This window comes from Aptenodytes forsteri, unplaced genomic scaffold, assembly GCF_000699145.1.
Source record: "Aptenodytes forsteri isolate BGI_AS27 unplaced genomic scaffold, ASM69914v1 Scaffold431, whole genome shotgun sequence".
Classification (NCBI taxonomy): domain Eukaryota; kingdom Metazoa; phylum Chordata; class Aves; order Sphenisciformes; family Spheniscidae; genus Aptenodytes; species Aptenodytes forsteri.
The window spans coordinates 1-12,685 of NW_008794622.1; the positions used below are offsets into that span (position 1 = coordinate 1).

General features: G+C 38.9%; 1 protein-coding gene and 1 pseudogene across 1 annotated transcript; one reads left to right on the forward strand and one right to left on the reverse strand.

Moving 5' to 3' along the window:
* Positions 1–3,006: 3,006 nt before the first annotated feature.
* Positions 3,007–6,502, reverse strand: LOC109279289 (annotated as a pseudogene).
* A 2,883-nt stretch (positions 6,503–9,385) lies between these two features.
* LOC103893946 (olfactory receptor 6F1) lies at positions 9,386–10,339 on the forward strand. Its single transcript, XM_009273249.1, is given in 1 exon segment — positions 9,386–10,339. A coding segment is annotated over 1 exon segment (954 nt).
* Positions 10,340–12,685: the final 2,346 nt, after the last annotated feature.

Genomic DNA, 12,685 nt, shown 5'->3' on the forward strand with positions numbered 1-12,685 from the left:
GCCAGGGGATTTGTGCAGCACAACACAGACCTGGAGACCACACTGGATGTGCAGCACAGCACAGCGCTACAACCTGCACTAACTCCTTGATGTATAATGGTCTTCAGTCAAGATGAGTGCAGAGGTTGTAAAGGGATATTAGGAGTGGCCGCCACGTTCAGCAGCCCAGCCCAGTTCCCGGGGACCTGGCATCTCTGACCAGTCTGAGGCATGCAGCTGCTAATTTCCTATCTGCAGGTTCAACCAGTAGCAAAGGTGAGCACCTATCCTGGAGACACATGGACATGCCCAGACAGACACACACAGAGGACACTGACACGGCCAGTCACACAGCCTGCCACAGCCAAGGCTCTGCTGTCAAAAGCAGCCGCATACAGGACACACATCACACACAAGCACAGGCAGCCGTGTCTCCTCCTCCTCTGGGGCTGGCAGAGACCGGAGGTCACTAGTGCAGGCACACACATGACACTCTCTGGGTTCACAAGCACATGCACATTAGCGGATCCCCCAAGCATCAGCACAGCCCCTCTGTCGGCCTGGTACCCCTGCCTGGATCCTGGCCTCTGATCCCACCCCATGGTCCCTTACTCGCCAGCTGGTCCAGCTTGATGCACTAAAAGTCCAGGGGGGCCTCTCCAAAGCTGGTCCTGGAGTTTCTTAATGGCCCATTGATTAGTAGCTGGCGACTTTTGCTCTTTGCCATTGTCTCCATTACCTCTTGTCTAACAGGTTGTTGTCTCTGTGTTCTTGTTTATAGCTTCTCCCTCTATTTATTATTGCCTTTTGCATTGAAAAGGTCCTTGATCAGATAACCCTAATGAAGCAGATGCTCTCACCTTCCACCTGCCCTTAGAAGCATCATATTATAATTTTGGTGTTCTGGCAGGCTGCGGTGCAGAGGTGTGATCATGTGGGGCAATTCAGACAGAAACAAATAAAAACCCAGCTCTCACTTGTTTGTTTGTGTCTGAATTACAGGAGTACCACACCTGTTTGGAATTCAGTTTGAGATTAAGATGCCTATATCCAGGCACTGAAATGTGACTCTACATGAACTAAAAATCTGAACTATATAGACAGAACATACCTCCTTTTTTTCCCCAGAGATATCGGAGGTAAGTGTTAGGCAGTGGGTGTGCCCACCTTATACTAGAGGCTGATGCATGGACTCCAATAGTAATCATAGAATCATAGAATCATGGAATCATTAAGGTTGGAAAAGACCTCTAAGATCATCAAGTCCAACCATCAACCCAACACCACCATGCCCACTACACCATGTCCCTAAGCGCCTCATCTACATGTCTTTTAAATACTTCCAGGGATGGGGACTCCACCACTTCCCTGGGCAGCCTGTTCCAATGTTTAACCACTCTTTCAGTAAAGACATTTTTCCGCACGTCCAATCTAAACCTCCCCTGGCGCAACTTGAGGCCATTTCCTCTCATCCTATCTGCAAATCTGCAAAGACTGCAGAGAACTAGTTCGTGACATATCATGAACAGAACTTATGCAGGGTACCATTATTTTCAGTAGGTTTTCTTCAGAAGACACTAAGAAAATGGTTGTCTGAAATATGAAGTATGTTGAAAAAGTGGGCTACATACTACATGCAGAGAAAAAAATACTGTCTACATAATAAATAATGTAATTCTTATGATCTCCTTCCCTGAAACAGTTTGTAACAATGTTAATCCATTTCATTTATCTGACATATACTGTGTCTTGTTATATGCTATACTTTTTCAAAATGCAATAGACAAGCATTATAAGGCTCATCCAGCAGGGACACAATGACAGAGGGTGGGTTGTTGGTTTTTTTAAAATGTTTATTCTCTGTTCTCTTTTGCTCTGTTTTTACGTCTTTAAAAAGGACATGTCACACAGTCCTGGGGAAGGGGAGCAGGGGGAACACACAGAAAGAAACTAAAATATCATGGAAACATTTTGTAATGTTTTTGACCTTGGATTCTGAATGACTTATGGTTGTGTGAAAACTATTTATACTATTAACTGTGTTGTGACTCCATATGAAACCGAGTGTAACACTCATCTGCCTAAGTCTACATCTAATTTCAAATTTAGAAATGTAGATCTATCTAGAGCCATTATACAGAAATAAGAACATGTAGAGAGTTAGTTATGTGGCCTGTCTTAACTGCAAATTTTTGGATTAAAATAATGGCTCTCTGAAGGAACCTCTTTTCACTATCTATAAAAGAAGACTCAAGAAATATGTACATTGTCAACATCCAATGTTAGATGACATGGATCCCGCTTTTCATGTAAAAATTCTGCATCTTCCATGCAGTCAAGACACTGGTGAGCCCATTTCCTAGGTAGACACAAAATTTCAGTAAAGCAAGATTTTACTTAAACTCTGTAACAGGCTATCAATTTCGTAAGCAAACGTAATACTTTCAAATTAACAATTAATTTTGCATTTCGACTATGGTATTTGGAGATGACACATACTTAAAATGATCAGACTAAGTGATGCATGTGATTCTTCTTCATCAGATGAACGTTTCATTCTTGTAAGGCCAAGAAAACTTGACAAGACTCCAGAACACTAAGTACTAAACCTTGGCAGAGAAGAAATCTTTCTTTTCTTATCCATCAAGGTTGATGCAGATATTTTGCCTTGCAGGGAATTTTGTCAATTAGATAAGAATATTATATGGATGGCATTAATCTGACCAAATGCAACTACCTGCAGCTGAGTTAAAATGTCCTCACAGACAGCAGAGAGAAAAAGAACTTCTAGGACATCGTTTGACTCAGAAATATACGTCACAGAAATAATATATAAAACACACGTGATTAACTATACACACTAATGGTCTTTCTTTGCAGTGACTGTAAAGAGAACCTGAGTAGTTAGCTCAGAGGTAGATGTCTGCTCCAACATTTAAAGATAGGGAAGAGGAATACCGCTAAAGAACGCATACAGTAAACACTGCATTATATGTTTATGGTTGTTCCACCTACTTTTCTCTGCAATCAGTTTAAGACATTGTCATGTCTGCCTAATGCTTTTCTCAAGGCTTTCTTCACCTCCATGTTCCTGAGAGTGTAAATGAAAGGTTTCAATATGGGAGTCACAGTAGTATTGAGGGTATTCACAATTTTGTTCAAATCAAAGAAGTCTGATGGTAGCACCTGATGTACAGGAAGATGGTGGAGTCATACCACAAAATTACAACAGTAAGATGAGCTGTGCTGTACATGTACAAAAAGCTCTTCGTTGACCTTGGGCTCATGGGATCCCCAAGATAGTGGAAATAATATAGATGTAGGATGTGAATGTTACCGCTAAAGAGCCAAGTATGGATGTGGAGAGGGTGACAAGACATACCATTTCAACAAAATGAGTGTCAGAACAGGAGAAAGATATCCATGAATCTGTGTCACAAAAAAAAAGGGGGTAGATGATGTTGGGGCCACAGAAGAATGAGGTGAACATTACAGAGGATGGGGTAGTGACACCCAGGAAACTGAACATCTGGGAGCCAATGGCCAGCTGTGTGCACAAGGTGTGGCACATGAAGAGACTGTAGCGTAAAGGGTAGCATATGGCCAGATAGCAACCATAAGCATGACAGCCAAGACGGCACATTCCATATAGCCCAAAGAGAAGACGGATGACATCTACAAGGTGCAGCTGATGAAGGAGATGATTTGATTCTTTTCCAGGAATACTCCAAGGGCTGTAGTGTACCAGATCTCCAGAAAGGAGAGTCTGCCAAGGAAGCAGTACATTGGAGTCTGCAGGAATGGATAGACCCACACTAGCACTATGGTGGCCATATTTACCAGTACTGTTAGTATGTATGTTACAGAAAAGAGCAGAAAGAGGGTGATCGGCAAACACTGGTTGCCAGGAAATCCCAGAAGAATGAATTCTTCTACCATAGATTGGTTCTATCTTTTTTTTTTTCCCCAGCCATGACCCATCTGTCAACACATACAGAATGTATTGACCAAAGAATGTATTGAACTATTCTCTACTTATGTCTCAGACAGGACAGGTTCACAGGTTTACTGTGGTAAAAATAAGGAGTTCTCTTTCATTTTATACACTGGGAATGAAGTGAAATTAATCTGTCCATATTCAGATGCCTACTCTTGAGCAAACTGTCTAAACTTTCACAATCAATGGGGAGAAACAAGCACTTCTAGGGCATAATTATCTGATTGTATGAGGACGATGTTTGAACTGTCAAATGACCCACATTCTAGAAATGACTATTTATTTTCATGAACTACCCATGTTCATAGTCTAGGCAGACTAGTACAGATATACATGCACACATTGCTGACACCTGTTTTATGTTAGATTAACACTCTTCCCTCTCACAAGTGTGTAAATAAAATCTAAGAAACTCATTTTACACTGTACTACTTTGATAGTCAATAATCAGCCAGTGGAACAAACTTAACAGATCTATTGACAGAAACAGACAATGTAGTATTCCCTGTTCGTACAACATTTTCCCCACTAGACATTAATTAATTTATTAAACAAACAAATAAAACTGTCAAAAAGAGATAATATACATGACTTTCAAAACACAAACACCTCTAAACAGAGATTTTTCTCATCTTATTTTACCTACTTTGAATCATTTATGTGAATGTGAGCTCCCCTTCTCATCAGTGGAGATACACAGGCAGCTCAATAGGACTACTCTTAGAAGTCTGTTTTATGATGACGTGAATTTCAGTGAGTGAATTCACCACCTGTGTGTGATTCAGCAGCCATGGGAGTAATTTTAAACAAGTTAGAGGAATTCAGGTGCATAACTTGTATTTATATGCATAAGTTCCTACTGAAATCATTGGTCATTTGGCTGCAAACAGGAAATTCTAAGTATCATTAGATTTCACAAAACAAAAATCCTCATCAATCCACAATCAGTTCTACCATCTGTAGAATTCCACTATAATGAAAAAACACACTCCATCTTTTGGAAATTGCGATTAGCAATAATGCCATCTTGATCTCTTTTAGAACTGCATTGTAAAGCTTCACATTTACTGGAATATGCATCCCTTGTTTATGAACTACAAGTGAATCCTTCATCCAAGAGGCTTATTTCACATCCTTCCCCAGTTGCCCCATGGGCTTCATATCAACAACAGTTTATCAATTACCACAGTCCTTACACATTGCACTGCTACTCAGAAAGACAGAGCACTTGATATCAGGGGAATGGTGATACTCTCATTGCACAACATGCTCTCTTCACTGAAAGTCCTTCAGAAAATTATGTTTTATTCTCTGAGGCTTTTTTTTGTTGTTTGTTTCTCTCTATCTAACAGCTAGTAGCCAGCACCAATATTACAAAGGCAGATGATGACAGTGCTTGTTGTCAGAAACAGGTCCCACTGTTGGGATGATAAATTTCAGGAAAAAAGATAAAATTTACCCAAAGTCTTGGTGGTCCTGATTGCTCTAAGAGGGAAACATTGCACCTTACTTCAGCCATACAAAATTTAAATGTCTATAATAAAATATATTTATTTAGCTGCTTCTATTTTCAGTGTAACAGAAGTCTTTCCATTTAATGGACCATTTGTACTAACCGTTTAGATACCCATCTTAGTGTGTCACCTATCACTCCCTTAGGGTTACCAATCACTAAAGTCATTAATGAAAGTACCTAAAAATACTTAATGGTAAAGGAGCATTTAGAAGTGTAAAGCTAAGAGAGATGGCAAAACCATCCATTTTCTGAAGATGTTTTGTCACTCATTGACTAGATGCAACAGCAGTCTGGGTTAGTAAAGATTATGGCACAATCTGGGATAGAGGAGTTTAGTTGCTGTAAGTGTTCCGAATTGTGACTGTATTGAGTTGTCCAGATGGAGATGCCCCTGAGGTGATTTGTAGTGTTTGAAAGCATAAACATTTGTAAAGCCAGTCATGAGAAAACTGGGATGGAATGGCAACATGATTTGTTTGTTGAGCTAAATTATTCATAAATTTGGATTTTAGATAGCCCATATGAGAATGCCTTTCTTTAGTTAGTTGAATTGGTTCCCTTGTACTTGTGTATTGAGTAAACCACTGGTGACTCAATTTTAATTGCTCAAAAATTCTCAGAACTGTTGAAAATGAATGCAATTATTCAGATAATTCAAGTAGAATTAATTCACTTTCCCACCATAATCATTTTTCCATTTGTCTTACTTTTTACAGACTGCATTTCATGGAACTATTAAGGTGAATGATCTAAAAATGTTAAACAAACAACAGAGAAAAGAAAAAATACCTTTATTTTGTAAAACTTTGTTTTCACTTTGGAAATATTAGGTGGTCTATACTGAAAAAACACAATTATTGACAAAAAGAGTGGAAGTTGCAGCTTCACACTTCATCTATTAACAAAATTTGTGTCAATACTTTATCTGAGGGCTCTAGCAGAGAAAGAGCTCTATCCCTCAGATTAATGGACATAATAGCTGCATCGATTCTGAACAATAGCTGGTCCATTATCCATTTGTGGCTCAAGTAGGATCCATTTATACTGAAAAAAAGTTCATCAGGGGGTTTGTCAGCTCAAACTGCATGAAAAGATTGATGTATCTCAGTCTGCCGTGGTGTTTCTATGGCAGGATGCTTTTCTTGATGATATGATACTATGACTTGTGTGTTGCAAAGTGGACCAAAAAAAAGGACTGAAACATCTGTCTGAAGAATTAGTAGATGTCTTCTCAGCATTAAGCAATACATATTAAGCAGTACATAAAATCTATAAAAAAACAATAGTATTACGAATGGAACCAAAATTAACGTGCTAGAAAGTAGGCCTCACAGCTAGGCAAGAGAATAAGGGAAATGGCAGTCCAACTCAAGATGCTGAAATGAAAACAAAGCAATGGAAGGAAAGGAGCTAGCTACAAAACCTCTGAAACATTCAGATCCACTACAATCTAGATGGTCATTCATTTCACAGAATGTTGTCCTTATTAAGTTGGACAAAGACAGGAGTTAGATGGCCTGATCATTTCACACAGCTTTGATTCAGACTTGGACAGGCAGATGTTTTACTCTCAGAAGTCTTATTGCTCAATAAACTTGCAAGTTTCAGCTAAAAACTATGGGCTTATGGTACTTAAGATATCAAGATTTTAACAATAAGGATAGATTACATTTATTCCGAAGAAATGTTTTGCATTGGTTCAACAGAAGTCTTCAGAGGAGGTTATGATATTCAAAAGAGCCTAAGATAAACAGGGATAACATAAACTCCTTTACACTATAGAAAATACCAACATTACAGTATTTTCAGTCAACATAAAATGTATTTACATCAATTTTCTTCAACAAGTGTTCAAAATTTAAACCAGAGTTGGGATTCATCCCATTTAGAAGTCAGATATGTCATGTTAGGTATTGGCTCCACTTTTGATCAATGAAGTAGTTCCCCAGTTTGTTCTGGAGAATGATTAATCTACCAAGGTAGATTTCTAAAATGGTCAAATGAAACATGTTCTCAAAGATCCTGTTTTTTCCAATATTTCTAGAGAACCACATGTAACTGTATTAGATATGGGCAAGCAAGTTTTAGATGGCTGAAAATAGGTGAGAATAATTTAAACCCTCACATTTAAGGATATAACCCTCCCAAATCCAGTTCAATTGTATGAATTTATAACAGATCACATACTGATTATTTCTTTAGTCATATTTGCTGCAAATCAAAACTTAGAGTAGAAATAATGTTAAACCTTGAAGAGAAATATTAAATTTAATTTGGTCAGCATTGTTTTTTAATATATGTTCTACTTATGTACAATACTAGACATTATTTTATCTTTCTTTTTTTTTCCTCTGTACCAAAAAAATATTTTGAATTTTTATTGAAAATATCCTAAAATGATATTTCAGTTCCTCATAAAAGTTGGTGAAAGGTTCATCTGGATATTGAGCAGCTCTCTGATTATGGGAAATGAGCAAAAAAATGTGCAAAATCAAATTTACTTTCATGATTCAAAGTTGAGTGGAAATAGTTCCTTTCTTAATTAAGGGGTAATTGCATGTTTTCACAGAGACTGTGAAAACCCTGGGGACTTTAATTCCTTGGGGAGGGGCCAGTCTAGAAAGTATTTGTATCTTGGAGCTATGCTAGAGTCATGCTTTTTCCCCCAAGGTAAGTGGCAGAAAAGTGGGCTTCAGAAATGCTCTTCTTTTTCACAGAGATATTTGTGATTTCAGAAGAAAAATACTGGGTTTGCACTTATTGTTGTCTCTCATCATGATGTAGAGCTTTTTAATACTATGAAAGTGAAAGCTAAATTCTCTCTAATTCAGTTTGCCTTTCTTTTGTCTCTCTGCCACCGTATATACATTCATTTTTCTCTTCCTTTATCCATCCATGTGCATGTAAAGCCCTGAAATTGTAGCTGATCCTTCTTCAAGCAGGAAGTCCTCCTGATATCTCTTTCAATCTGAATTGTTCTGATTCTATGTGTATATACTGCCTCTACCTTTCTATCTATCCCTTCATGTTCATGCAAGGGTTTTGTGTGTGTGTGTGTGTGCGTTACATCCATCTTTATTCTTTGCTATCTGTTCTCCATTTATTTCTGAGCTTATGTGTCTATTCTGTCCATATAATTATTCATTTATTCCTGTATATCCTGCAGCGCCTCTCTTTCTTCTTCCCTCTTCTGTATATAGTTCATTATCATACGATTCTCCACTCAGTTGATTGACTCAATTTCTATACGTCAATCTTTCCGCCATTATTCCTTGCCTTGCCTGTCCAAGGACACAGGGTAGGATTCATCTGTCCAACCTGGCCTCCATCTGTCAGAAATATAAAGACCTTGCTTGTGTTCTGCATCATATTGAAATATGCCAGACTTAAAATGATGTCAGGGAAAAAAAAGTTATCTATGTATAGACAACTGAATAAAACATCAGATGCCTTATTTTCAGAAGTCTGAAGTGGTTGCAAATGATTTCCAGTTAAAATATTGAACATTTTTCAAAAATCAGCCTTTTTTAAATACGTATCAGGTTAATTGTCTCAAAGAATGAAGTGACAGGATGGACCCTTCACTTCTTTTGGACTTCTCTTCCTTTTTAGTGTTGTGAGTATTGGTGGCCATGGTCACAGCAGTCTATTTATGCGAGGAAAAAACTATTTTTCCTTGGAATGGTTTAAAAAGAAAAAAAAAAGAAGGAAAAAAAAGAAAAAAGAAAAAAAGAAAAAAGTAAAAAGCTTTACTTTCCTTGCACATTCTACTGGAATATTTTTTTCAGTATACTTTTGGGCAATCTGTGTTATGAATTCTGATATGTAAGGCAGAAAATAAGTAGCAATGCAGTGAACAAAGCTCTGTTTTTTTATTGTCTTTTGTTACTTAGATGAGTCTTTCATCTGAAGTTCAAAGAGGAAACCATAGTGGCACCCATGTTTTCATCCTCCTGGGTTTTCCTGGCCATCAGTATCTGAAAATGTCTTTATTCATGCTTTTTTCCATCATGTACATCTTGGCACTCTTGGGAAACTTTTCCATCATGGTCTTAGTAAGAAGCCATCCACGACTTCATACTCCCATGTACTTTTTCCTCTGCAACCTCTCCTTCCTAGAGATCTGATACACCACAGCTTGTGTCCCCAAAGCTCTAGCAGTCCTCCTGGGTGGAGACCCAACCATTTCCTTTGACAATTGCCTTCTACAGATGTACTTTGTTTTCTCTTTGGGCTTCACAGAGTGTTTTCTCCTGGCTGCCATGGCATATGACCGTTGTTTGGCAATCTGTTTCCCCTTACATTATAACTCCATCATGAATCACACCCTTTTAACTCAACTTGTCTTTGGATCATGGTTTTGTGATTTCTTGTCCATAACCATACCTACATACATGATTAGCACATTGTCTTTCTGTGGCCCTAATGTTATTAATCACTTTTTTTGTGACATAGCCCCATGGATAGTTCTCTCTTGCACAGATACCAGCCTGGTTGAGTTAGTGGCCTTCATAATCTCATTCATTGTCATCCTTGGCTCATGCATAATAACCCTGGTCTCCTATATTTACATCATCTCTACCGTACTGAGAATCCCATCAGCTATAGACCAACAAAGGGCCTTTTCCACTTGCTCTTCCCATCTCACTGTTGTGATTATTTGGTATGGTTCCACCATTTTTCTCCACATCAAACCTTCCATAAAGGACTCACTAGATTTGACTAAAACTGTCCATGTACTTAACACTATTGTCACACCTTTGCTGAATCCTTTCATTTATTCTCTGAGGAACAAAGAGGTGAAAAAAGCTTTGAAAAGAACAGTGCAATTTAAGTCATGGGCTTGAACTGGGATTGTCACTCAAAAGATGATACTATGTTTCAGGGACTTTTTGTTACTTTAAATACTATGAGCTTATCTTGGAGATATGAGTGAGGTTGGAGCATGTATTACAGAAAATTATGTGGACAAAGTGTGGAACTGGGAGTCATGGATTTCATCTTCAGCTGTATCATAGACTTTTTTGCCTTGCACCTCCACTTCCTGCATTTGTAAAATCTGGACATCACACAAACTACCGCTGTCTGGTTCTCTGAGAATTAGGTGTAAAAATGTATAGATAAGCCCTTAGAATTATTGTTTGTTCCACCCAATTTCAGAAATCTGTATGAGGAATTTCACCATCTGAGTCTCCTTTAATAGCCATAAGTAAGTGACAGACACGTCCAAAAACCCATTTGAGACTTAAGAGTTCATTCATCTTAGAGGTGGACCCTTGGAAAGGACCCACATAACCAAGATGCTAATTTTGATCTGTCTACTTTGATGTTTCTACGAAGACTACACCCGGGCCTTCATATCCACTTTTACTCCAGATATGGGGATTGGTTCTACCTGGATGTCGTGGTTTAATCTCAGTCGGCAACTAAGCACCACGCAGCCGCTCGCTCACTCCCCCCCACCCGGTGGGATGGGGGAGAGAATTGGAAGAGCACAAGTGAGAAAAAACTCATGGGTTGAGATAAAAAACAGTTTAATAATTGAAATAAAATGATGATAATAATAATAATATGATAATAATAATAATACACAAAGCAAGTGATGCACAGTACAATTGCTCACCACCCGCCAACCGATGCCCAGCCAGTCCCCCAGCAGCGGCCCCCCCAGCCAGCTTTCCCCAGTTTATGTACTGAGCATGACGTCACATGGTATGGAATGTCCCTTTGGCCAGTTTGGGTCAGCTGTCCTGGCTGTGCCCCCTCCCAGCTTCTTGTGCACCTCCAGCCTTCTCAGTCCGTAGAGCATGGGAAACTGAAAAATCCTTGACTAGTGTAAGCACTACCTAGCAACAACTAAAACATCGGTGCGTTATCAACTTTGTTCTCATCCTAAATCCAAAACACAGCACTGTACCAGCTACTAGAAAGGAAATTAACTCTATCCCTACCGAAACCAGGACACTAGACATAGAATATATAGCCTTCATTTAAAATTTCCTTGGGCTTCTAAGGATATACACATGCTATGTAATTAAACAGTGCCAGGAAATAGCCTTGGGCACAGTAACATGATCTTCTGTGTTGCAGAATTGTTAGAAAGATCCCTGTCATAGCATTGGGTTATGCCACCTACTATTACTGCAAATATTCTTTGTTATTTTACAGGAGTTTTTATCAGCCAGAATCTGTTCCTGTAGATGGCTTGCATGTGTCTTCTATGATTTGCTTCCTCTGTCTCTCTCTCTTTCTTTTTCTCTCTCAGTTCTTTTTGTTTGGTTGGTTGGTTTTTTCCCTGTCTGTTCTGACATCTGCAATGACAGCCTCTTACCTGCAAAATTTTAAGTATTCTTAAAGGAAACATTAAAAAACCTTCCTTGTTCTGTGTTCATTAAAATGATCTCTTCTTCGTGACATGTGACACGGTTAGTAAAACACACTTGTTTAAAGAAGCAAGTATTAAAGACAAAAACTTTTCTGTCATTATGTACTTACTCACTAGCACATTTGCCATAAAATGAAATGTTCAGCTGTCTGTTTAGTATCTGCAGTTCTATGGACTATTACAGAAAATTCATTTTGACTCCCTGTGATTCTACAACCACTCAAAGAACTGGTGCTGACTCACCAAGACTAGAAAATCTGTGGGAGAACTGGCAAACTGCTCAATGGATTAAGGATAACAGCAGAACCACATGACTTTTAGTGTAAATTGATCTCATCATGAGCTAGTACAATAGAAGATAGGCAGGAAATATAGAATTAAGCTGTTATCCCAATGTGGGTAAATATTCAGAAATTCAGTAAGTCATGTGAACAGAATGAACAGGTCTTGTGTATATATATGTCACAGGTCAGGTAAGAGAAGTCAAATAACACCCCCGCTTTTAGGTGGTCCTCTGTCATACAATTCCTAGTAGACAAAATGTTAGGGAGGGGCAGAAGGAAAGAGGGGAGAGGCAACGGTGAGCAGCCATTAACTGCTAGGCCTCAGTGACAAAGAACATCACTCCTAGCCTACCCATGACCTACTCCATCCAGTATTGGAGTGACAGAACCATATCCACATTTTCACATATTGGTGCAGGCCTGGCTTTCTGCCCCCATCTCACACTATAAACAACCTCCCTCCCTCCCTCCCTCCCTCCCCTCCTTCCTTCCTTCCTTCCTCCCTCCCTTCCTTCCTCCCTTCC